This window comes from Scyliorhinus canicula, chromosome 2 (genome assembly GCF_902713615.1).
Source record: "Scyliorhinus canicula chromosome 2, sScyCan1.1, whole genome shotgun sequence".
NCBI lineage: Eukaryota > Metazoa > Chordata > Chondrichthyes > Carcharhiniformes > Scyliorhinidae > Scyliorhinus > Scyliorhinus canicula.
This window is the reverse complement of record NC_052147.1, coordinates 283,506,927-283,530,511: the sequence shown is the minus strand read 5'-3', so window position 1 is coordinate 283,530,511 and position 23,585 is coordinate 283,506,927. Positions and strand designations below refer to the sequence as shown.

Genomic DNA, 23,585 nt, shown 5'->3' with positions numbered 1-23,585 from the left:
CCTGAGGAGATCCCGTCTGTCGATGATCCTGGTGGTGGGATCAAGGCAGCCCCTGGGTTGGTTGTTGGGCCCGTGTTTCCCGCCGCACTCCGTGTTGTGGAGGGTTCGGGCCCGGAGGGCGACTGTCCGAAGTCTGTCAGCCGCCCGGTGTCGGGAGCACAGCGTGCACATGAGGCGTTCTGTAGCGGGGTGCGGGGCTCACTCGTGCCTGACACTGTGTCGCCTCTCACCCCCTCTGGGGGACTCCCAGAACCTGGCACATCATAATTGAAAGTTCTTTTATTTTTCTGCCTCCGTAGATAGTTCAGGCAGTGTCCTATTGGGCTCCCCTTCCACCAACACCCTGACTCCCTCCCTTCTTTCCCCTCCCTCCCCACCACCCTCCTTTCCCCTCTCTCCCCACCACCCCCTTCCTTTCCCTTCTGTTGGTACAGAGGCGAGGGTATCTGGTCTCTCCAGCGCAAAGTTTAGTGCTTGTACCATTTGTTTTTTGTAGAAACGTGTTGTGAACTATTTTAATAATCAGAGTATCCAACTTCCTTCTCCGCACATTGGTACTGAGGGGAGGGTATCCTGCTTCTCCAACACAAAATTAGTGTTTGTACCGTTTGGCCTTGTATATATTTTTTACAGTTTTAATAAAAAGATATGGCCAATCCACGTAACCTTCTTGGCACTGCTTTGGACTGTGGGAGGAAAGCGGAGCACCCGGAGGAAACCCACGCAGTGTAGGGGAGAAAGTGCAAACTCCACTCAGTCACCCAAGGTGGGAATTGAACCCAGTTCCTGGTGCTGTGAGGCAGCAGTGTTAACCACCGTGCCGCCAATAAAACAAAAAAACTCCATCCAGGAACCCTTGAACTCCAGTTTCCCAAGAGCCACCATAAAGAAATAAACTCAGAGTATCAATGCCATGTGCATAGCGAGTTACTGGATTATGATTTTATCATCTCTATCCTCTGGTTTTCACCAGATTTATAGAACATTACAGCGCAGTACGGGCCCTTCGGCCCTCGATGTTGCGCCGACCTATGAAACCATCTGAAGCCTATCTGACCTACACTATTCCATTTTCATCCATATGTCTATCCAGTGACCACTTAAATGCCCTTAAAGTTGGCGAGTCTACTACTGTTGCAGGCAGGGCGTTCCACACCCCTACTACTCTCTGAGTAAAGAAACTGCCTCTGACATCTGTCCTATATCTACCACCCCTCAATTTAAAGCTATGCCCCCTCGTGTTGGTCATCACCATCCGAGGAAAAAGACTCTCACTGTCTACCCTATCTAACCCTCTGACTATCTTATATGTCTCTATTAAGTCACCTCTCAGCCTTCTCCTCTCTAACGAAAACAACCTCAAGTCCCTGAGCCTTTCCTCGTAAGACCTTCCCTCCACACCAGGCAACATCCTAGTAAATCTCCTCTGAACCCTTTCCTTTTATGTCCTTTGGAATTCTTCAGGTTGAATATCTTTCAAATGTAAATATCGCCGAAGTCCCAGAGGACCATAGCGTGCTCTCCGCTTTAAGCTGGTTGGTGTTGTTTGAGCCTGAGGTCACCACACCTCAGGTGAGGGGCAAGGTTGAGAAGGCAGGGCCTCCATGAATAACCTCAGCTGGTACGGGAATTGAACCCGTGCTGTTTGTGTCGCTCTCCATCACGAACCAGCCATCCAGCCAACTGCGATGGCCGACAGCACCTTCAATGAAATTAAGCCACCCGATGTGCCTCATAGATAAAATAAAGAATGGCATCAAGTCACATAAGGAGACATGACATGAAAATGAAATGAAATGAAAATCGCTTATTGTCACGAGTAGGCTTCAATGAAGTTACTGTGAAAAGCCCCTAGTCGCCACATTCCGGCGCCTGTCCGGGGAGGCTGGTACAGGAATCGAACCGTGCTGCTGGCCTGCTTGGTCTGCTTTAAAAGCCAGTGATTTAGCCGAGTGAGCTAAACCAGCCCCTAAAATGAAAATCGCTTATTGTCACGAGTAGGCTTCAAATGAAGTTACTGTGAAAAGCCCCTAGTCGCCACATTCCGGCGCCTGTTCGGGGAGGCTGGTACGCAAATCGAACCGTGCTGCTAGCTTGCCTTGGTCTGCCTTCAAAGCCAGCGATTAGCCCAGTGAGCTAAACAGCCCCATTAGGTAAGATGATGAAAAGCTTGGTCAAAGAGGTATATTTCGAGGAGTGTCTTCAAGGTGTGATGGAAAGGAGGAGAGGAGTAGGGAGGGCAATCCAGATCTTGGGGCCCAGGCAGCTGAAGACACAAACAGCAACGGTGGAGCAGTTAAAGTGAGTGATGCACAAGAGGCCAGAATTTTTAGAGGAGTGCAGCGATCTCAGAGAGTTCTGGGAGAGATAGGAAGAGGCAAGGCCACAGAGGGATTTAGAACAAGGATGAGCTGAGACGGGGACAAAGTCAGGCCATGTTACAGAAGTGGAAGTAGGTGTCCGTAGTGAGGACAAGAATATGAGGTTGGAATCTCTGGAACAAATAGTAATAATAATAATCTTTTATTGTCACGAGTATGAAGTTACTGAGAAAAGCCCCTAGTCGCCACATTCTGCCGCCTGTTCGGGGAGGCCGGTACGGGAATTGAACCCACACTGCTGGCCTTGTTCGGCATCACAAACCAGTGTCTAGCCCACTGAGCTAAACCAGCCCAAAATACTGACCCCAAAGTTCAAAGTTGTGAACCGACTGACTTAATATCAGTCTGTTGTCAGTGATTGACTGAGTCAGTATCTAGGGAGTGGAGCCTGTGACAGGGACTGAAAACAATGGCTTTAGACTTCCCTAAAATTAATTGGAGGAAATCTCTGCTCATCAGTACTGGATGTCGGATGAACAGTTTAGCAACAGTGAAGGAGTCGAGCAAAGTGGTGGTGAAGTAGAGCTGGGTATCATCAAGATACATGTGACAACTAACATTGAGCTTTCAGATGATGTCACCAAGGGACAGCATGTAGTTAAGAAATAGGGGGGCTGGGGATAAATCCTTGAGGAATACCTGAGGGAGCAGGAAGGGAAACTGTTGCAAGAGTTTCTTTCCAATCATCAATAGATTGTCTGTTCAGAATATAGGAAGCTTTGGGCGGATTTCGAGGTTCGAATCCCGGCTTGGGTCACTGTCTGTGCAACACCGTGAGAGGACTAGGACAAACTGTTGGTGGTGGTGACTCCCCAGGAACTTAAAGCAAACGACCATCTCTATTTCGGAGCCATTGATGTAGACGGGGGGGGGAGGTGTCGTGCTACGCTTCCTCAAGTCGACGTTCAGTTCCTTGGTCTTGCCGACATTTAGAGAGAGGTTGTTGCGGTGGGACGCAGCGCGCCGTTTGCTGGTGACAAGATTCTCTGCTCCGGCCACTGTCAATGGCCTTTTCCATCGAAGCCACCCCGTGGCGCCAGAAAACCCACGGGCGGGGGTGCTCCGTGCAGAGAATCCCAGAAAACCACCGGAGAATTCCGGCAAGTATTATTTCGCAGTCGCCTTGAAAGGGCTTGAGAATTATTACTGGAAGTGAGTCTTGCAAATAATTAACTGAATTGAGATATGCACTGAATGGAGGGCTGTGTCCAGTGGGAGAAGGAAGGAGACGAGATGTGGAGCTTCTTCAAGCCATGTAGTTACACCTCTTTTCTGAGTTTGAAAATTTTCTTTATTCTTTCAGGTTGTCAACGGTGATCAATGCAGATCAGATCCTCGTGCTTCAGAATGGACGGATAGTAGAAAGAGGAAGGTAAGCATCCCACTTAACAGGGCATTCCCATTTAATACTGGGCCAGAGAAAGCAATGGCTTTTAACTGTTCTGCCTTTAAAATATCACTCAGTACAGCTTCCCCAGGTGATTAAGACAGAAGTCATACACAGTGACCCCTCTTCAGTCTGTGCCATTAGCTCATCTCCACGGCAATGGAAATAGGATATTTGACCATGGCATTCAAGGGTTAGGTAAGGACTGTGTTTCCTCTTCCCTGATTGCCAGCCATCCATAAGTAAACAGGTAAATTGTTAAAGTCAATAATTACCACACTTTTACGACACCTTAGTTACAACTTTCGGAGATGCTGCCTGCATGTATTTTAACCAAGGGTTTTAAAAAACATTACGGAAACAAAATATAAAATATCGTATATAACTATTTCCCACATTCATCACACCACCCATAGTGGGAAAGTGTGCAGACTGTGGGTGAGGGCAGATTTGGGATGCACTATGATGCTGTTTCCAATCAAGTTGAAGAAAGACTAATTCTAATTATGTTTTTAACTCGATTTACGGGTTGTTCTAGACCAGCATTTATCCTCCATCCATTGTTGCCCTTCAGAAGGTGGTGGTGAGCTGGCACGTCAGGCTACAGTTGTATAGAACCTTGGTGAGGCTGCACTTGGAATATTGCGCACAATTCTGGTTGCCACACTACCAGAAGGATGTGGAGGCTTTGGAGAGATGCAGAGGAGGTTTACCAGGATGTTGCCCGGGTCTGGAGGGTGTTAGCTATGTGGAGAGGCTGAATAGACTCGGACTGTTTTCATTAGAACGACGGAGGTTGAGGGGCGACCTGATAGAGGTCTACAAGATTATGAGGGGCATGGATAGCGTGGATGGGCAGGCACACTTTCCCAGGGTGGAGGGGTCAGTCACCAGGGGGCATAGGTTTAAGGTCCGTGGGGAAAAGTTTAGAGGAGATGTGCGAGGCAGGTTTTTTTACACAGAGGGTCATGAATGCCTGGAATGCGTTGCTAGGGAAGGTTGTGGAAGCAGATACATTAAAGGCGTTCAAAAGTCATCTCAACAAATACATGGATAGGATGGGTATAGAGGGATACGGCACAACAAAGTGCTGAGGGTTTGGGCCATGACCAGTACAGGCTTGGAGGGCGCAGAGCCTGTTCCTGTGCTGTATTGTTCTTTGTTGTTTTGTTATTAATCCATTGCTGTCTGTTGGTGTCCGTACATCCACAGGTGCTATTAAGCAGATAATTCCAGGATTTTGACCCAGTGACAGTGAAGGAACACTCAAGAAGCTTGACACCATCCAGGACAAAGCAGTTCGCTTGTTGGCAGTAGCAGCCGTGTGTACCATCTACAAGATGCACTGCAGCAACTCCTTTGACCAACACCTTCCAAACCATGGCCTCTACCATCTAGAAGGACAAGCACAGCAGGTGCATGGGAACACCACCACCTGCAAGTTCTCCTGCAAGCCACCCACCATCCTGACTTGGAAATATATCACCGTTCCTTCACAGTCCCTGGTTCAAAATCTTGGAAGTTATTTTCATCAGCAATGTGTATGTGCCTACACCACAGGTGGCACAGTGGTTAGCACTGTTGCCTCACAGCACCAGGGACTCGGGTTTATTTATGACCTTTGGTGGCTGTCTGTGTGGAGTTTGCACCGTCTGTGTGGGTTTCCTCCAGGTGCTCCAGTTTCCTCCCATAGTCCAAAGATGTGCGGGTCAGGTGGATTGGCCAGGTTAAATTGCCCTTAGTGTCCAAAGGTGGGCATGTTAGGTGGGGTTGCATGGACAGGATGGCAGAGTGGGCCTAGGTAGGGTGTTGTTTCAGGGGGACAGTGCAGACTCAGTGGGTCGAATGGCCTCCTTCTGCACCGTAGGAATTCTGTGAGATGTATTGCACATCACCTTCTCAAGGGCAATTAGGGATGGGCAAAGCCCATGAATGATTAAAGAAAGAAACGATAGTGGTAAAATTTCCGGCTTCCGATCTCTACCCAGTGCTCCCCAAAGAGGAAGTGCGAGAGCTTTGGGAGAGCACAGGATCGAGGTGCAATGTGGTGCTTTTATGATCCAATAACCTGCCAGTACTTGCTATCAAGCCTCTCATCTGATTAGCAGCTACTTGGCTAAGATACCAATGAAACTGACCCAATTCGGAGAGATGAAATTGAGAAGAAGGAAAAGATCAGTGATTGTACCCAAATGTCATGTAATTTCAGGTATATGGAGAACTAGAGATGCTTAGATTGTTTTCAGATTCACAAAGCACGAATAGCAGAGATTAGGCTAATAAGACCATTAAAATGGAAAACTGAACATTCGCACTTATTTCTAGAGGGCTGGAATTGAGAAGCCGGGAAGTCTTGTCAAAGTTGTATAGCAGCCTGGTTAAATCACAGCTTGCAGGACCATGAACAGTTCCCTTCTCTGTTGACGGTGGAAACCAGAAGGATGACGACCTGAACTGAAAGGTTATCAGCAAAGTGTGAACAGACTGGGGCTCTTTTCTCTAGAAAAGCGAAAGAATGAGGGATGATATGTTTGAGGCCTTTATAATAATAGAGTTTTGTTAGATAGACATAGAGATGTTTCCACTTGGAGGGGATTCAGAACCAGGAGCCAGAAATATGAGATAGTCCCGGGTAAATAGAGGATTCAGGAGAACTGTCTTCACCGAGAGTGGTGAGATTATGGAAGTCACTGCCATAAGGAATAGTAAAGGCGAATTGCATTGATGCATTTAAGGGAAGGTGGAGAAGGATATGAAGGAGAAAGGATACATTGATGAATGGGTGTGAGCTTAGAAGGAACTTCTTCACCCAAAGGGTTGTGAATCTATGAAATTCCCTGCCCAATGAAGCAGTTGAGGCTTCGTCATTAAATGTTTTCAAGATAAAGATAGTTTTTTGAAGAATAAAGGAATTAAGGGTTATGGTGTTCGGGCGGGAAAGATCAGCCATGATCTCATTGAATGGCGGAGCAGGCTTGAGGGGCCAGATGATTCTTATGTGGTCAGAGACTAACGCGGGCTATTAACATTGGTACAGAGCACTCGGGCTGAATGATCTGTTTCTGTGCTGTAGACTTGATGTAATCCCTCAGAGCCGTAACGGATCAGTTGAGATTTAATAGAGGTGCTCAAAATTATGAGAGATTTTGATAAACAGGGATTAACTGTTCTTGGGGTCAATAACCAGAGGTCAGGGGCTGGATTCTCCGCCGGCGCGATTCTCCGTTTTGCCGGCAGCCCGGGGGCTTCCCGACGGCGTGGGGCTGCCCCGCAACGGGAAACCCCATTGACCGGCCGGGGTAACTGAGCATTCCCGCCGGCAGGCCGAGGCAGAAATGTGGCGGGGCGGAGAATCCAACCCCACAAATTTTAAGTAATTAACAAAAGAGTCAGGGGAGGAGAATTACTTTCACGTATCGCATACTTAGCGACTTGGAATGCACTCCATGAAGGTGCGATAGAAGCAGATTAAATAGTAACGTTCAAAAGAATGTAGATACTTGAAAAGGAAACATTTTCAGGACTATGGGGAAAGAGCAGGGGAGAGTGGAACCCGTTGGATAACTCCTTCAAAGAACTGGCAAGGCGCAATGGACATAATGACTTCCAGTCTGTGCTGTATTTTAATCAGTCCAATACCTCCCTCGCCAGACTGCCGGTCCTGGCTGAACACACCCAACCCCAAGTCACAGTGTGGTTACCAAACTGGAAGATCTACAAGTGGCATGACCCTCACAACCCGACCGCTGCGTGAAAAATCACATCAACAAAAGAGACCGCCTTGTATTGCCTTCATCAATCTCACCAAGGCATTTGACCATGTGAGCAGAAGTTCGGCTGCTGCGGAAAATTGGCGGCCCACCAAAGCTGCTCAGTGCGATCGCCGCTTTCCGTGACACCACAAGTTCACCGTATGTGGCATCACGCAGTGGGGTAAAACAAGGTACTGGCATTGACACTTTATTCATTCGTGAATGGGATGTGGGCGTCGCTGGCTTGTCCAGAATTTAGTCTCCATTCCAGAGGACGTTGAAGAATCAGCCACGTTGCTGTGGGTCTGGACTCACCTGTAGGCCTGAGCATGTGATAGATTTCCTTTCCCTAAAGAATATTTGTCACCATCGACAGTGATTTCATAGTCACCAGTAGGCTTTTAATTCCAGATTTTTATTGAATTAAAATGTCACCATTTGCATTGTGGGATTCAAACTCCCTGGATCTCTGGATTATCAGTGGCAATACCACCAAACCACCACCACCACTTTTTGACATATTCTTTTCTGCTGATGCCTTCAGATCATCTACAGAAGGTGCCTACGATCGTCGCAGAGCTGACAGAAAGCTGTTCAGCTTTGCTCGCCGAAGATCTGAGACAGGTGCAGCAAGTCCTTATCAGAGATTTGCTCCACACCGATGATACCGCAATAGCGGAGGTGGCACAGTGGAGCAGTGATTAGCACTGTTGCCTCATGGCGCTGAGGTCACAGGTTCGATCCCGGCCTCAGGTCACTGTATGGAGTTTGCACGTTCTCCCCGTGTCTGTGTGGGTCTCACCCCCACAACCCAAAGATGTGCAGGCTAGGTGGATTGGTCACGCTAAATTGCCTCTTAATTGGAAAAAATAATTGGGTACTCTAAATTTATTAAAAAAAGCAAAAAAAAAAAGATACCGCAATAGCCTTCCTTACCAATGAACACCTTACAGACTCACACCTGTAAAAGAGTTTGATTTTACCATCAATATAATAATAATAATCTTTATTAGTGTCACAAGTAGTCTCACATTAACACTGCAATGAAGTTACTGTGAAAATCTCCTCGTCGCCACAGCTACAAAGGCGACTGCTGGCATGTCCAAGCTGAGTAAGAGAGTGTGGAACAACAGCAACCAAACTGTGGACAACGTATACTAGGTAGGAGGAAAGGCTGAACAGTTTCCACCTTTGCCACCTCAGTCGTACCCTTGGCATCTCTTGGCGGGACACGGTCACCACCTCGTAGAGTCATGGGGTTTTACAGTACTAAAAGAGCTCAATCGGCCCATCATATCTGCACCAACCATTGAGCACCTAGCCGTTCTAATCCCATTTTCCAGCACTTGGTCCATAAGCCTTGTGCGTTGTGGTGTTTCAAGTGCTCATCTAAATGCTTCTTAAATGTTGTGAGGGTTCCCGCTTCTACCACTTTTCAAGCAGTGAGTTCCAGATTCCACCACCCTCTGGGTGAAAATGTTTTTGCTCAAATCCCCTCGACATCTGCTACTTACCTTAAAATTCAGAGATTCTGAAACATGCTAATTCCATCAGCGTAACCTCATTGCTAAGTTGACGATATCTGTGCTGACTCAGCCCTGTTCGTCGGATGGGAGATGGCCCTATACCCAAAGACGTTCTGTACGGGGAACTGCCCACAGGGTCGTGACCTCACTGGCGTCCATACCTCCGCTACAAGGACAACGACAAACGAGATATGAAAATGGCAGATATTGACAACTGAGACACAGTTGCTGACGACCGTGACCTCTGGAGGCTAACTGGAAAGACACAGGGCGAAACAAAAACCTCGACTAGCTGAGGAAAATGTGCTCCGAGAACCGAGATCAGCAATTCGTGCACCTTCTCAGTCCAATATCTTCCTCTGCAGCAAATGTGGCAGAGAGTAGACAGTAAGATTGCACTGGAGTGCTGAACTTGGTGCATTTGAGTGCGACAGTGAGAGTTTGGTGACTGAGGGAGTTAGGTGAGGAGTGAGCAAGGTACTCCTTTCATTTCATTTCCGTAAAGAGCGAGAAGGAAGCCAGGAGTTTACAGAGTGCAGCTGACTGGAAGCAGAGTCGGAGGGCGGAGGTCCAGTTGGTCTGCGGGGCAGCTATATTCTGTAAAGTAAGAGGGGATGGAGGCTAGGGCAGTTGCATGCTCCTCCTGTAGGATGTGGGTGGTGAGGGATACAACCAGTGTCCCCGCTGACTATACCTGCGGGAAGTGCACCCAACTCCAGCTCCTCAGAGACCGTGTTAGGGAACTGGAGCTGGAGCTGGATGAACTTCGGATCATCCGGGAGGCAGAGGGCGTTATCGAGAAGAGTTACAGGGAGGTAGCCACACCCAAGGTACTGGACAAGAGTAGCTGGGTTACAGTCAGGGAAAAGAAAACTATCGGGCAGACAGTGCAGGGATCCCTCGTGGCCGTTCCCCTTCAAAACAAGTATACCGTTTTGGATGCTGTTGGGGGGGATGACCAACCGGGGGAAGGCCCTAGCGACCAGGTCTCTGACACTGAGTCTGGCTCTGGGGCTCAGAAGGGAAGGGGGGAGAATAGAAAAGCAATAGTGATAGGAGATTCAATGGTTAGGGGAATAGATAGGAGATTCTGTGGCTGTGAGAGAGACTCCCGGAAGGTATGTTGCCTCCCAGGTGCCAGGGCCAGGGATGTCTCGGATCGTGTCTTCAGGATCCTGAAGGGGGAGGGTGAGCAACCAGAAGTCGTGGTGCACATTGGTACCAACGACGTAGGTAGGAAAAGGGGTGTGGAGGTAATAAACAAGTTTAGGGAGTTAGGCTGGAAGTTAAAGGCCAGGACAGACAGAGTTGTCATCTCTGGTTTGTTGCCGGTGCCACGTGATAGCGAGGCTAGGAATAGGGAGAGAGTGCAGTTGAACACGTGGCTGCAGGAATGGTGTAGGAGGGAGGGCTTCAGGTATTTGGATAATTGGAGCGCATTCTGGGGAAGGTGGGACCTGTACAAGCAGGACGGGTTGCATCTGAACCAGAGGGGCACCAATATCCTGGGGGGGAGGTTTTCTAGTAGTCTTCGGGAGGGTTTAAACTAATTTGGCAGGGGAATGGGAACCGGATTTGGAGTCCAGCAACTAAGGAAGCCGATATTCAGGATGCCAAAGCGTGTAGTGACGCAGTGGGGAAGGTAACACTGACAAAGGAGAGTACTTGCAGGCAAGGAGATGGGTTGAAGTGTGTCTACTTCAACGCAAGAAGCAACAGGAATAAGGTGGGTGAACTTAAGGCATGGATCGGTACTTGGGACTACGATGTGGTGGCCATCACGGAAACTTGGATAGAAGAGGGGCAGAAATGGTTGTTGGACGTTCCTGGTTATAGATGTTTCAACAAGATTAGGGAGGATGGTAAAAGAGGTGGGGGGAGTGGCATTGTTAATTAGAGATAGTATAACAGCTGCAGAAAGGCAGTTCGAGGAGGATCTGCCTACTGAGGTAGTATGGGTTGAAGTCAGAAATAGGCAAGGAGCAGTCACCTTGTTTGGAGTTTTCTATAGGCCCCCCAATAGCAGCAGAGATGTGGAGGAACAGATTGGGAAACAGATTTTGGAAAGGTGCAGAAGTCACAGGGTAGTAGTCATAGGTGACTTCAACTTCCCAAACATTGAGTGGAAACTCTTTAGATCAAATAGTTTGGATGGGGTGGTGTTTGTGCAGTGTGTCCAGGAAGCTTTTGTAACACAGTATGTAGATTGTCCAACCAGAGGGGAGGCCATATTGGATTTGGTACTTGGTAATGAACCAGGGCAGGTGATAGATTTGTTAGTGGGGGAGCATTTTGGAGGTAGCGACCACAATTCTGTGACTTTCACTTTAGTAATGGAGAGGATAGGTGCGTGCAACAGGGCAAGGTTTACAATTGGGGGAAGGGTAAATACAATGCTGTCAGTCAAGAATTGAAGTGCGTAAGTTGGGAACATAGGCTGTCAGGGAAGGACACAAATGAAATGTGGAACTTGTTCAAGGAACAGGTACTGCGTGTCTTTGATATGTATGTCCCTGTCAGGCAGGGAAGAGATGGCCGAGTGAGGGAACCATGGTTGACAAGAGAGGTTGAATGTCTTGTTAAGAGGAAGAAGGAGACTTATGTAAGGCTGAGGAAACAAGGTTCAGACAGGGCGCTGGAGGGATACAAGATAGCCAGGAGGGAACTGAAGAAAGGGATTAGGAGAGCGAAGAGAGGGCATGAAAAATCTTTGGCGGGTAGCATCAAGGAAAACCCCAAGGCCTTTTACACATATGTGAGAAATATGAGAATGACTAGAGCGAGGGATCAAGGACAGTAGCGGGAGATTGTGTATTGAGTCTGAAGAGATAGGAGAGGTCTTGAACGAGTACTTTTCTTCAGTATTTACAAACGAGAGGGGCCATATTGTTGGAGAGGACAGTGTGAAACAGACTGATAAGCTCGAGGAGATACTTGTTAGGAAGGAAGATGTGTTCGGCGTTTTGAAAAACTTGAGGATAGACAAGTCCCCCCCGGGCCTGACGGGATATATCCAAGGATTCTATGGGAAGCAAGAAATGAAATTGCAGAGCTGTTGGCAATGATCTTTTCGTCCTCACTGTCAACAGGGGTGGTACCAGGGGATTGGAGAGTGGCGAATATCGTGCCCCTGTTCAAAAAAGGGAATAGGGATAACCCTGGAAATTACAGGCCAGTTAGTCTTATTTCGGTGGTAGGCAAAGTAATGGAAAGGGTACTGAGGGATAAGTTTTGTGAGCATCTGGAAAGACACTGCTTGATTAGGGATAGTCAGCACGGATTTGTGAGGGGTAGGTCTTACCTTACAAGTCTTATTGACTTCTTTGAGGAGGTGACCAAGCATGTGGATGAAGGTAAAGCAGTGGATGTAGTGTACATGGATTTTAGTAAGGCATTTGATAAGGTTCCCCATGGTAGGCTTATGCAGAAAGTAAGGAGGCATGGGATAGTGGGAAATTAGACCAGTTGGATAACGAACTGGCTAACCAATCGAAGTCAGGGAGTGGTGGGTGGCAAATATTCAGCATGGAGCCCAGTTACCAGTGGCGTAACGCAGGGATCAGTTCTGGGTCCTCTGCTGTTAGTGATTTTCATTAATGACTTGGATGAGGGAGTTGAAGGGTGGGTCAGTAAATTTGCAGATGATACGAAGATTGGTGGAGTTGTGGATAGTGAGGAGGGCTGTTGTCGGCTGCAAAGAGACATAGATAGGATGCAGAGCTGGGCTGAGAAGTGGTAGATGGAGTTTAACCCTGACAAGTGTGAGGTTGTCCATTTTGGAAGGACAAATATGAATGCAGAATACAGGGTTAACGGTAGGGTAGTTGGCAATGTAGAGGAGCAGAGAGATCGTGGGGTCTATGTTCATAGTTCTTTGAAAGATGCCACTCAAGTGGATAGAGCTGTGAAGAAGGCCTGCGGTGTGCTAGCGTTCATTAGCAGAGGGATTGAATATAAGAGCCGTGAGGTGATGATGCAGCTGTACAAAACCTTGGTACGGCCACATTTGGAGTACTGTGTGCAGTTCTGGTCATCTCATTTTAGGAAGGATGTGGAAGCTTTGGAAAAGGTGCAAAGGAGGCTTACCAGGATGTTGCCTGGAATGGAGAGTAGGTCTTACGAGGAAAGGTTGAGGGTGCTAGGCCTTTTCTCATTAGAACGGATAATGATGAGGGGCGACTTGATAGAGGTTTATAAGATGATCAGGGGAATAGGTAGAGTAGACAGTCAGACTTTTTCCCCGGGTGGAACAAACCATTGCAAGGGGACATAAATTTAAGGTAAATGGAGTAAGATATAGGGGGGATGTCAGAGGTAGGTTCTTTACCCAGAGAGTAGTGGGAGCATGGAATGCACTGCCTGTGGAAGTAGTTGAGTCGGAAACGTTAGGGACCTTCAAACGGCTATTGGATAGGTACATGGATTATGGTAGACTAATGGAGTGTATATTAATTTGTTCTTAAGGGCAGCATGGTAGCATTGTGGATAGCGCAATTGCTTCACAGCTCCAGGGTCCCAGGTTCGATTTCGGCTTGGGTCACTGTCTGTGGAGTCTGCACATCCCCTCCCCGTGTGTGCGTGGGTTTCCTCTGGGTGCTCCGGTTTCCTCCCACAGTCCAAAGATGTGCAGGTTGGATGGATTGGCCATGCTAAATTGCCCTTAGTGTCCAAAATTATATGATTTATGATTAACCTAGGACAAAAGTTCGGCACAACATCGTGGGCCAAAGGGCCTGTTCTGTGCTATATTTCTCTATGACTCTAAGATATAGGAGCAGGATTAGGCCACTCGGCCCATCAAATCTGCTTCACCATTGAATCATGGCTGATATTTTTCTCATCCCCATTCTCCTGCCTTCTCCCCATAACCCCTGATCCCCTTATTAATCAAGAACCTATCTATCTCTGTCTTAAAGACACTCAGTGATAAGTTTCAATTCCACGGTAGCACAGTGGTTAGCACAGTTGGTTCACAGCTCCAGGGTCCCAGGTTTGATTCCCGGCTTGGGTCACTGTCTGTGCGGAGTCTGCTCGTTCTCCCCGTGCCTGCGTGGGTTTCCTCCGGGTGCTCCGGTTTCCTCCCACAGTCCAAAGATGTGCGGGTTAGGTGGATTGGTCATGCTAAATTGCCCCTTAGTGTCCAAAAAGGTTAAGTGGGGGTTACTAGGTTACGGGGATAGGGTAGATACGTGGGCGTGAGTAGGGCGCTCTTTGTATGGGCCGGTGCAGAGTTGATGGGCCGAACGGTCTCCTTCTGCACTGTAAATTCTATGATTCTATGAATAAGATCCCCCCTAATAATAATAATTGCTTCTTGTCATAAGTAGGCTTCAGTGAAGTTACTGTGAAAAGCCCCTCGCCACCACATTCCGGCGCCTGTTCGGAGAGGCGGGTATGGGAACAGAACCTGCATTGCTGCCTTGTTCTGCATTACAAGCCAGCTGTTTAGCCCACTGTGCTAAACCAGCCCCCAAATCCTTCTAAATCCCTCATCCTTCTAAACTCCAACAGACGCAGAGTCCTCAACCGTTCCTCATACGACAAGCTCTTCATTCCAGGGATCGTTCTTGTGAACCTCCTCTGGATCCTTTTCAAGTCCAGCACATCCTTCCTTAGATATGGGGCCCATAACTGCTCACAATACTCCCAAGTGTGGTCTGATCAGAGCCTTATACAGCCTCAGAAGTACATCCCTGGTCTTGTATTCTAGCCCTTTCGACATGAATGCTAAATTGCATTTGGCTTCCCAACTGCCGATTGAACCTGCACAATACCTTAAGAGAATCATGAACAAAGCCTCCCAAGTCCCTTTGTGCTTCTGATTTCCTAAGCATCTCCCCATTTAGAAAATAGTCCATGCCTCCATTCCTCCTTCCAAAGTGCATAACCTCACACTTTTACACATTGTATTTCATTTGCCGCTTCTTTGCCCACTCTCCTAGCTTGTCCATGTCCTTTGCAGCCCCCTCGCTTCCTCAATATTGCCGGTGCCTCTACAGATCTTTGTATCATCTGCAAACTTAGCAACAGTGCCTTCAGTACCTTCTTCCAGATCATTAATGTATATTGTGAAACGTTGTGGTCCAAGTACCGTACCCTGAGGCACATCACTAGTCACCGACTGCCATCCTGAAAAAGACACTCTACCTTCCGTCATGGAAGAGTGGGACTCCTGAGTCTCACAAGGCAATGTTTAACAGAGTTAATCCCCAAGGAGCACGTCATTGTCTGACAAGATGGAAGGTTGCAATTCCACCATGAGCCACTGTGCCTTCCCCTGCCAAGATCATAAGCTCTGGAATTCTCTTTCCTGAACATCCCTGAATCTTTTCCACTCTTTCCTCCTTTAAGACACTCCTTAAAACCAACTTTTTTGTATTCATTTACGCAATTTGGACATCGCTGGTTAAACCAGCATTTATTGCCCATCCCGAGCTGGCCTTGAGAATGTCCTGATGAACTGTCATCTTGAACCGCGGCAGTCCCTGAGGTGTAGGTCCACCCATTGTTAGGGAGAGAGTTCCAGGATTTTGACCCAGCGTCAATGAAGGAAAAGTGATATATTTCCAATCATGATGGTGTGTCGCTTGGAGGGGGAACTTCCAGGTGATGATGTTCCCAGTTATCTGCTACTCTTGTCCGTTTATAATCATGATAATCTTTATTGTCACAAGAAGGCTTACATTAACACTGCAATGAAGTTACTGTGAAAAGCTCCTAGTCTCCACCCTGCAGCGCCTGTTCGGGTACACGGGGAGAATTCAGAATGTCCAATTCACCTAACAGCACGTCTTTCAGGACTTGTGGGAGGAAACCAGAGCACCCGCACAGACTCCACACAGACAGTGACCCAAGCCGGGAATCAAACCTGCGACCCTGGAGCTGTGAAACAACAGTGCTAAGCACTGTGCTACCGTACCGCCATTCTCCTTGACTACCAAAATTTGACACGTCTGTGATTCTGATTCAGTGAATGGAGGCAGCTGGTTCTAGGACCCAGGTTCGATTCCCCGCTGGGTTACAGTCTGTGCGGAGTCTGTACATTCTCCCCGTGTCTGTGTGGGTTTCCTCCGGGGGCTCCGGTTTCCTCCCACAAGTCCCGAAAGACGTGCTGTTAGGTGAATTGAACATTCTGAATTCTCCCTCAGTGTACCTGAACAGGCGCCAGAGTGTGGCGACTAGGGGCTTTTCACAGTAACGGTAGCACGGGCAGCACGGTAGCACAGTGGTTAGCACTGTGGCTTCACAGCTCCAGGGTCCCAGGTTTGATTCCCCGCTGGGTCACTGTCTGTGTGGAGTTTGCACGTTCTCCCCGTGTGTGCGTGGGTTTCCTCCGGATGCTCCGGTTTCCTCCCACAGTCCATAGACGTGCAGGTTAGGAGGATTGGCCATGATAAATTGCCCTTAGTGACCAAAAAGGTTAGGAGGGGTTATTGGGTTACGGGGATAGGGTGGAAGTGAGGGCTTAAATTGATCGGTGCAGACTTGATGGGCCGAATGGACTCCTGCACTGTATGTTCCATGTTTAACTTCATTGCAGTGTTAATGTCAGCCTACTTGTGACAATAATAAAGATTGTTATCAGAATTCCCTACCTTCCTCAAAGTTAGATTTATTCTCTCTCTCTCTCTCTTCCCCTGTCCACCATCAGGAAAGAAAGTCTATTAATCCAACACTGCTGTCGTGAACCTATCCCCGCCCTGAAGGGCCCAGAGAGATGCTGTACCCACACACAGTTATTGAAGTTTTAATTCCTGTCTGAAATTCTTCAACTCTTTATCTCTGCTTAATGGTTTTAATGAACTTTACATTTCCTGCTTCCTTCAAAGGCCTGCCTGCCCCTGAAAATTGAGGATTTAGTTTCTTCCTGTCCCAGACCGTGTTTCATCAGACAGATTGTTAGCCTTCCCCTTGCTACAGTTAATGGGCTCAATGTTTACTTTAGCACAGAGTGCAGTAAGTAAACTTCACACTTGGCTTAGTGCTATTCACAGGTTGTCTGAGACTTCACAACCTACCATTGCCTCCGAGATAGAAAGCAAAGCCCCCTCCGAGCTCTACTTCCTCTCGGGAATTATACATACTCTGCATATCTCTTCTCTTTCCCCCTTTCCCACACACTCTGTCTTTTTCTCTCCCTTGTCTTTCAACACTCCCTCCCCAGGAGCTTGACCTCCTTTGTATGTTTTCTTTACATTCATCCAAAGTACCAATTTGGACGTCACGGTAGCACAGTGGTTAGCACTGTTGCTTCACAGCGCCAGGGTCCCGGATTCGATTCCCAGCTTGGGTCGCTGTCTGTGCGGAGTCTGCACGTTCTCCCCGTGATTGCGTGGGTTTCCTCCGGGTGCTCCGGTTTCCTCCCACAAGTCCCGAAAGACGTGCTGTTAGGTAATTTGGACATTCGGAATTCTCCCTTTGTGTACCCGAACAGACGGCAGAATGCGGCGACTAGGGGCTTTTCACCGTAACTTAATTGCAGTGTTAATGTAAGCCGACTTGTGACAATAAAGATTATTATTATTATTAGCACTGCTCTCTGTTCCCGAATTAAAGCTGTATGTAACTTTCCAAAACGGGAAATTATATTTCCCACTGTATGAAATTTAGAATGTCGCTGCAGTTTGGGATTCAATCCATTTCAGTTGAACCAATTCTGGCGACCCTGTGCCACTGTGGGGCTCTCGGGGCTAGATGTTCCTGGATCAGGCTGTGAAGCAGGAGGGTTTGGGGGGGGGGGGGATGCTGTGGGATTGGTGGTTAGATAGCGGGGGGGCCCCTTCCCAACACATTCCCACTGCTGAGGAAGTTTCCATCTGGTCCCCACGTTGGGGACTCGAAGCTCACGGTAAAATTCAGTATCATGGACGCGATATCCTGAGTGTTTCCATGTCTATAAATCCATTGCTCGCTCGTCAGGCGCTTGCGACACGTTGATCAGAATTCTAATTAAAGGTCAAAGAGCTGAAACAATTAACTCTGTTGCCAGATGTTGTCTGACCTGCTGAGTATTTCCAGCATTTTATGTTTTTATTTCAGATTTATACCATCTGCAATCTTTTACTTTTGTGTTATGGATGAATAGTTTTCACAGCCCTTTCATGGTAAACCACGCAGAATTGGCTGATTCCCTGGATAATAGTTCTCCTCCTCACTGCCCATTGTGCAGGACCGTGCACAGGGGGCTCAGTCTCACAGCCAATTAACTACTTTCAAAGTCACTGTTGTGATATAAGAAATCTGGCAGGCAAATAGTGCATAGCCTGTGCCACTGTGGGGCTCTTGGGGCAAGATGTTCCTGGATCAGGCTGGGAAGCAGGAGGGTTTGGGAGGGGGGGGGGCTGTGGGATTGGTGGTTAGATAGGGGGGCCCCTTCCCAACACATTCCCACTGCTGAGGAAGTTTCCATCTGGTCCCCAGTGGATCCCACTGTTATGACCAGATCGTCTCTTTTGTTTGATATATTAATTGAGGGATAGGTATTGGCGGGAACAGCAGGGAGAACTCGCCTGCCTTGAATAGCGCTATAGGATTTTAGATCACACCTGAGAGAGCAGATGGAACCTTGGGATCACATTTCCAAAATCGGCCGTCCTCACTCGTGGCTGGGACTTTCCGGTGCCGTTGAAAGCGAGTGCGGTTCGGCAGGACCGCCTTCTTTTCTGTCCTCACTCGCAACGGATCCCGGCATGGACGAGGCCGGAGAACGCCGCTCGGTATCTCCGACAGGACCACGCTCCGTCAGTGCCACACTTGGGAACGTCAGCCTGGATTTTGTGTTCATGCCTCTGGAATGGGGCTTGAACCCATGGCCTTCTGACTCAGAGCTGAGAGTTCTGCCCATTGAGCCATGGCTGGCACCGTCCAATTGATTGTGTACCACATATGAAAAGCCAAGCCTCCTTCGCTCGCACCTTCTAAGTCCGTGATGTCAACCACCTCAAAGGACTTGGACAACAGACGGACTGTTGCTCCGGGAACCTGGCTCTGTGTTCCAAATGCCAGTGTTTGATAACACCACCTCCTCTAAGTTCCCCTCTTAAGCCACACTCTGCCTGACTTGGAACTGTATCGATGTTCCTTTGCCGTTGCTGTGTCAAAATCAGAGAAATCCCTTCCTTGTAGCATTGTGGGTAGGCAGCAGTTCAAGAAGGCGACTCCCCGCTACCTTCTCAATTATTGTATGGATAATAAATGCTGACCTTCCCGTGAAATAATTTTTAAAAGGGTCCTAACCAGTCAGTTTGCCGATTGTATGTTTCTGGTTGTGTTTCAGGCACGATGTGCTGCTCGCTAAAGGTGGTGCTTACGCTGAGATGTGGATGAAACAGCAACAGGCCGAGACAAATGATTCAGCGTCTGACACAGAAACCAAAGACCAGAGCACTGAGAAACTGCAGCCGCCCAGCAACAAGGAGGACTGAAGGCAAGAAGCTGCCGAGCTGGCTTTGGACTAACACCTGACTGGAGGTTATTTTGCAACATGAAGCCACCAGTTTATTGAGCGGGCTTGGTCAGCGGAGCCAGATTCCCTCAGGATCAGAATTTCTGAGCATCTTCGATCGGAAAGTTCTCAATGACTTATTTTTCTTTTTTTTTCTGACATGTGTAAAACTAAGTGATAGTTCCTAAACTTTATATACCTCCAGGCACAGATCGCCACCATTTGATGGGTTGCCTTTGGTCAGCTCGTAGTTCAGGGAGAAAGCCATATAGAAAATGTGTAAATAGATATAGAAACATTGGCAAAGCTTGGAAAGTGACAGGAGAATGAGACGGATGGAGCCATCTTCAACCATGGAATTATAAATGCAAAGCTTTGCCAAGCCTCCCTCAGTGTCTCCCTTGGTCTCCGTGTCCTTAGCATCTACCCATCGCAGCTCTAAATCACACTGACCAAGGAATGACTCTGGTTCTATCCTTGGTACGGTTTGGTTGGGCCGGAGGTCTCCAGCTGTTTACTGGCGGCGGAGTTATCATGTCCTACCAGCAGTGCGTCCCCGCGGGAGCAGAGAGTCTTGCCGCCTCTCGCTGCCAAGCAACACACGACTGGGAGGCTGGGGAATTCCGCCCCTGACCTCAGCCAGGGTTATCGAGGGATGAAATATATTACTGTCGCCTCATCACTCCTGGGCTAGGGAGAAGGTATTTGACTTGAACCAAGGGTTTTGCATGTGATTACCATCCTTTAACATTTCCCAGGCATACGTGGCAGGCACCAGAGGGGAACCAGATCAGGCCCCTCTGTGGTGACTGCACCATTGAACTGACATTGATTGAGTGGCCACATAGCTGAGGAAGAGTCTCTTGAGTGGCAGCAGAGCCTATAGCCCAGCAGAGTTAGAGGAAATAAAACTTCAGGTATGGAGAAGAAACTGTGAGTAATAGGGACAGAATCCACGGGTTAGAGGTACAGCTGGGATGGTAGCTTCAAATGAATAGGATTGTATTGACCGGCTGGTCACACTCCGAGCTCCCAGCCGATATTCCCCTTTGTTTGAAGTTAATGGAACTGAATATCAGACAAGGGGTATAACAAGCAGCAGATGGGATATCACCTGTTTAGCACTCTAACCCAAACCAAATGTCTGCCCCCTCCCCCATATCTGTCAATTATCAGTCAGTTATCAACCCCGAGCATAGGTGTCTTTGTCATAGGCATTTTTTGTAAGCTTACTGTCCTGTGAAGGTATACAGCTCTTTACCTATACAGACAGTGGACCTTGCACATCCAAACTATGGGTCACACACAGCCTGCAGTCCTAAAGTTTCTGCTCCTGTTCATATTGCTCATTCTGTTGGGTCTGGCCTGTTCGGAGTCTAAAGGCTGGAGATGCCACTGGTGGATAGATCCATCTGTAGCTTGGCTTAGGGGAGCCACTGGACAGGAGGTTTAATCCGTGCAGTTCGTGGGTCAACCATTTGTGTTGTCATTGTTTCTATGTGACCAGTAGGTGGGACACCTTGCTGCAAGTGTACGAGCCCCTGCAGAAGACCATCCAGTATTCTGATATTCACCGGGAGGCTACTATTCTTCTCTGCCTGCCAATTTCCTTTCTAAGCCCTTTTGGTGCCTCTGGCATGCCCACCAACCTACGATCCCTTTGGAGAATTGACGTTTTCAGTTGAAAACAGGGGGCCGAAAGGTTTGCAGCAAAGCTTGGCCAGTGGGCCAGTTAGAGAGACCACAACTTCCTTTGGCTTCTTCTGGCTGGACAGAAACTGACAGTAACAGCGGCAGCAACATTATGGATAAGGAAGTTGTCTCATTTCTACACCGTTTACAGCCTCCCAACCTCTTAGGAGCCTCATAGCCAATTAAGGGCTTGTGAAGGGTGGCCCATGTTTTATTGCAGAAACATAGCAGCCAATTAGTGCAGAGCAACCTCCCACAAATTGGAGTGAGATGTGGACAAGATCATCTACTTTTATGATGTTGGCTGAAGGATAACTATTGGCCAGGGTACCCCGGAGAACAACGCTACTCGTTCAGCACTGCCCATGGAATCTTCTACAACCGCCTGAGAATAATAATATTTAATAATCTTTATTATTGTCCCAGTGCAGTACTCCTTCAGTACTGCATTGTATTGTCATCGGATTATGTGCTCAAGTTTCCAGGGTGGATGTTGAACCCACAACTTTCTAATCGAGAGGTGAGAGTGCTGCCTACTGAGCCAAAGGTGACACACGGGGGCTGTGGAAACATGGCACCCCAATGCCTCAATGATGCAAAAACATGTAATATCTGAGCTCAAAGTACACATAAAGGAAATTTAGTTTCATGGAGTTCACAGTGCAAAAAAGCAGCCATTCAGCCCATCGAGCATCCTACTTAAGCCCACACCTTCACCCTATCCCCGTAACCCCACCCAACCTTTTTAGACACTAAGGGCAATTTAGCACGGCCAATCCACCTAACCTGCACATCTTTGCGCAAACCCTGCACAATTTAAGAGAGCGTGAAGGTGAAGAAAGTGACGGGGCCACAGACCATAAGACGCAATGGCTGTTGTGCACGTGTGAAAAAGTATAATGGAGAGAGAAAAGAGCGATAAAGAACATTGAAACACAATCTTGTTTAGGAAAGCTTGAAGAGGGCCTAAGGCTGGTGGGGCAGGACCCACCGCAGGAGCTTCATTGACTTTGAGCGGGATCACACCATCCCAGCAATGGCAGGGCTGGGAAATCCCACCAGGCAAATCCTGCTTTATATTGTCAGAACCATTTCTTTTGTCCCATCCCAGTAAAATAACCACCAAGGCTTTCCTAGCATTGGACAGAGTGATGTGCCTTAGTTCTGACATTTTCCCTCTGAACAATTAAAGATTCCCATTCCTATACAACGGATTGCATTTATATAGCTCCACTAATGTAGTATAAATGTCTCGCCCATTGCAGGGGCCTAATCAAATAGGACTTAGCACTAAGGCACATAAAGATGAAAAATGAAATGAAAATCGCTTATTGCCACGAGTAGGCTTCAATGAAGTTACTGTGAAAAGCCCCTAGTCGCCACATTCCGGCGCCTGTCCGGGGAGGCTGGCACAAGAATCGAACCGTGTTGCTGGCCTGCCTTGGTCTGCTTTAAAAGCCAGCGATTTAGCCTGGTGAGCTAAACCAGCCCCAGATATGGTTGGACAGATGACCAAAGAGGTTTTTTTTAATGGTGTTTTGGAGCAGCAGGAGGCCATTCAGCCCATCGAGTCTGCGCCGCCACTCAATTTCCATTTAGAAATAACCCTCGGGTGAAGATCCCATTGTATTTGTGGTGAAGGATTCATTCTAAATAGAATAATCCAGGAGAAATTAGACAGCAGCTGCACTAACAACACAAAGAAACTACTGTGTACCTCAGGTGGCATAAAAAGGAAAATACAAAGTCACTTTCAGGGTGAATTGTTGCATATAACAAGATGTCAGGGGAGTTTGTGGTCTGAGATGTATTTATTTAATTTGTTGCTAAACTGGTTGAAAAATTAACAAAATAAACAATTTTGTCAATACTGACTTTATTGCTCTTACTTCTGCATGTCACAGTGGGAGCTATTTTCCGAACGAGCTTCATACAATCGTTCATTTGTAAAGGGAATAGATGGGCCAAGGATGTCTCTGAGCGGTTATAAGACATTCTGGACTGGTCGTGGTGCACATCGGTATCAATGACATCGGTTAAAAAAAGGGATGGGTCCTAAAATCAGAATATAGGGAGTTAGTGATCTCAAGATTACTCCTAGTGCCACGTGCTAGTCCGATTAGAAACAGCAGGGTATATCGCTCTGTTTTTCAAACTTTTTTTCTGGGGACCCATTTTTACCCAAAGCATGTGATGTTAATGTTTGGGGGCCGTGATCTCTCTGCCTCCCTTCAGGCAGGAAGATTACATAGAATTTGTTTTAAAATCTTCTGCGTCTCCAATTGCGCAAATTCGCGGGCAGCAGCCGGGTTTGGTTTTTACAAGTTCAGTGTGGGGGGGGTTTATTGAGAAAGTTTAACAGGAAAAAAATGCAGAAAATGAAAATGTTTTCATCCTTTAGAA

General features: G+C 47.7%; 1 protein-coding gene across 4 annotated transcripts in view; it reads left to right on the top strand.

Moving 5' to 3' along the window:
* LOC119962210 (ATP-binding cassette sub-family B member 6, mitochondrial-like) overlaps window positions 1-23,056 on the top strand; it is a 285,333-nt gene extending 262,277 nt beyond the window's left edge. For all 4 annotated transcript variants that reach the window (XM_038790179.1, XM_038790178.1, XM_038790181.1 and 1 more), the window contains exons 19-20: window positions 3,685-3,753; window positions 19,323-23,056. In XM_038790179.1, coding sequence (XP_038646107.1) covers window positions 3,685-3,753; window positions 19,323-19,470 — 217 coding nt within the window. In that variant the 3' untranslated portion in view covers window positions 19,471-23,056. The remainder of the gene's footprint in view (window positions 1-3,684; window positions 3,754-19,322) is intronic.
* Window positions 23,057-23,585: the final 529 nt, after the last annotated feature.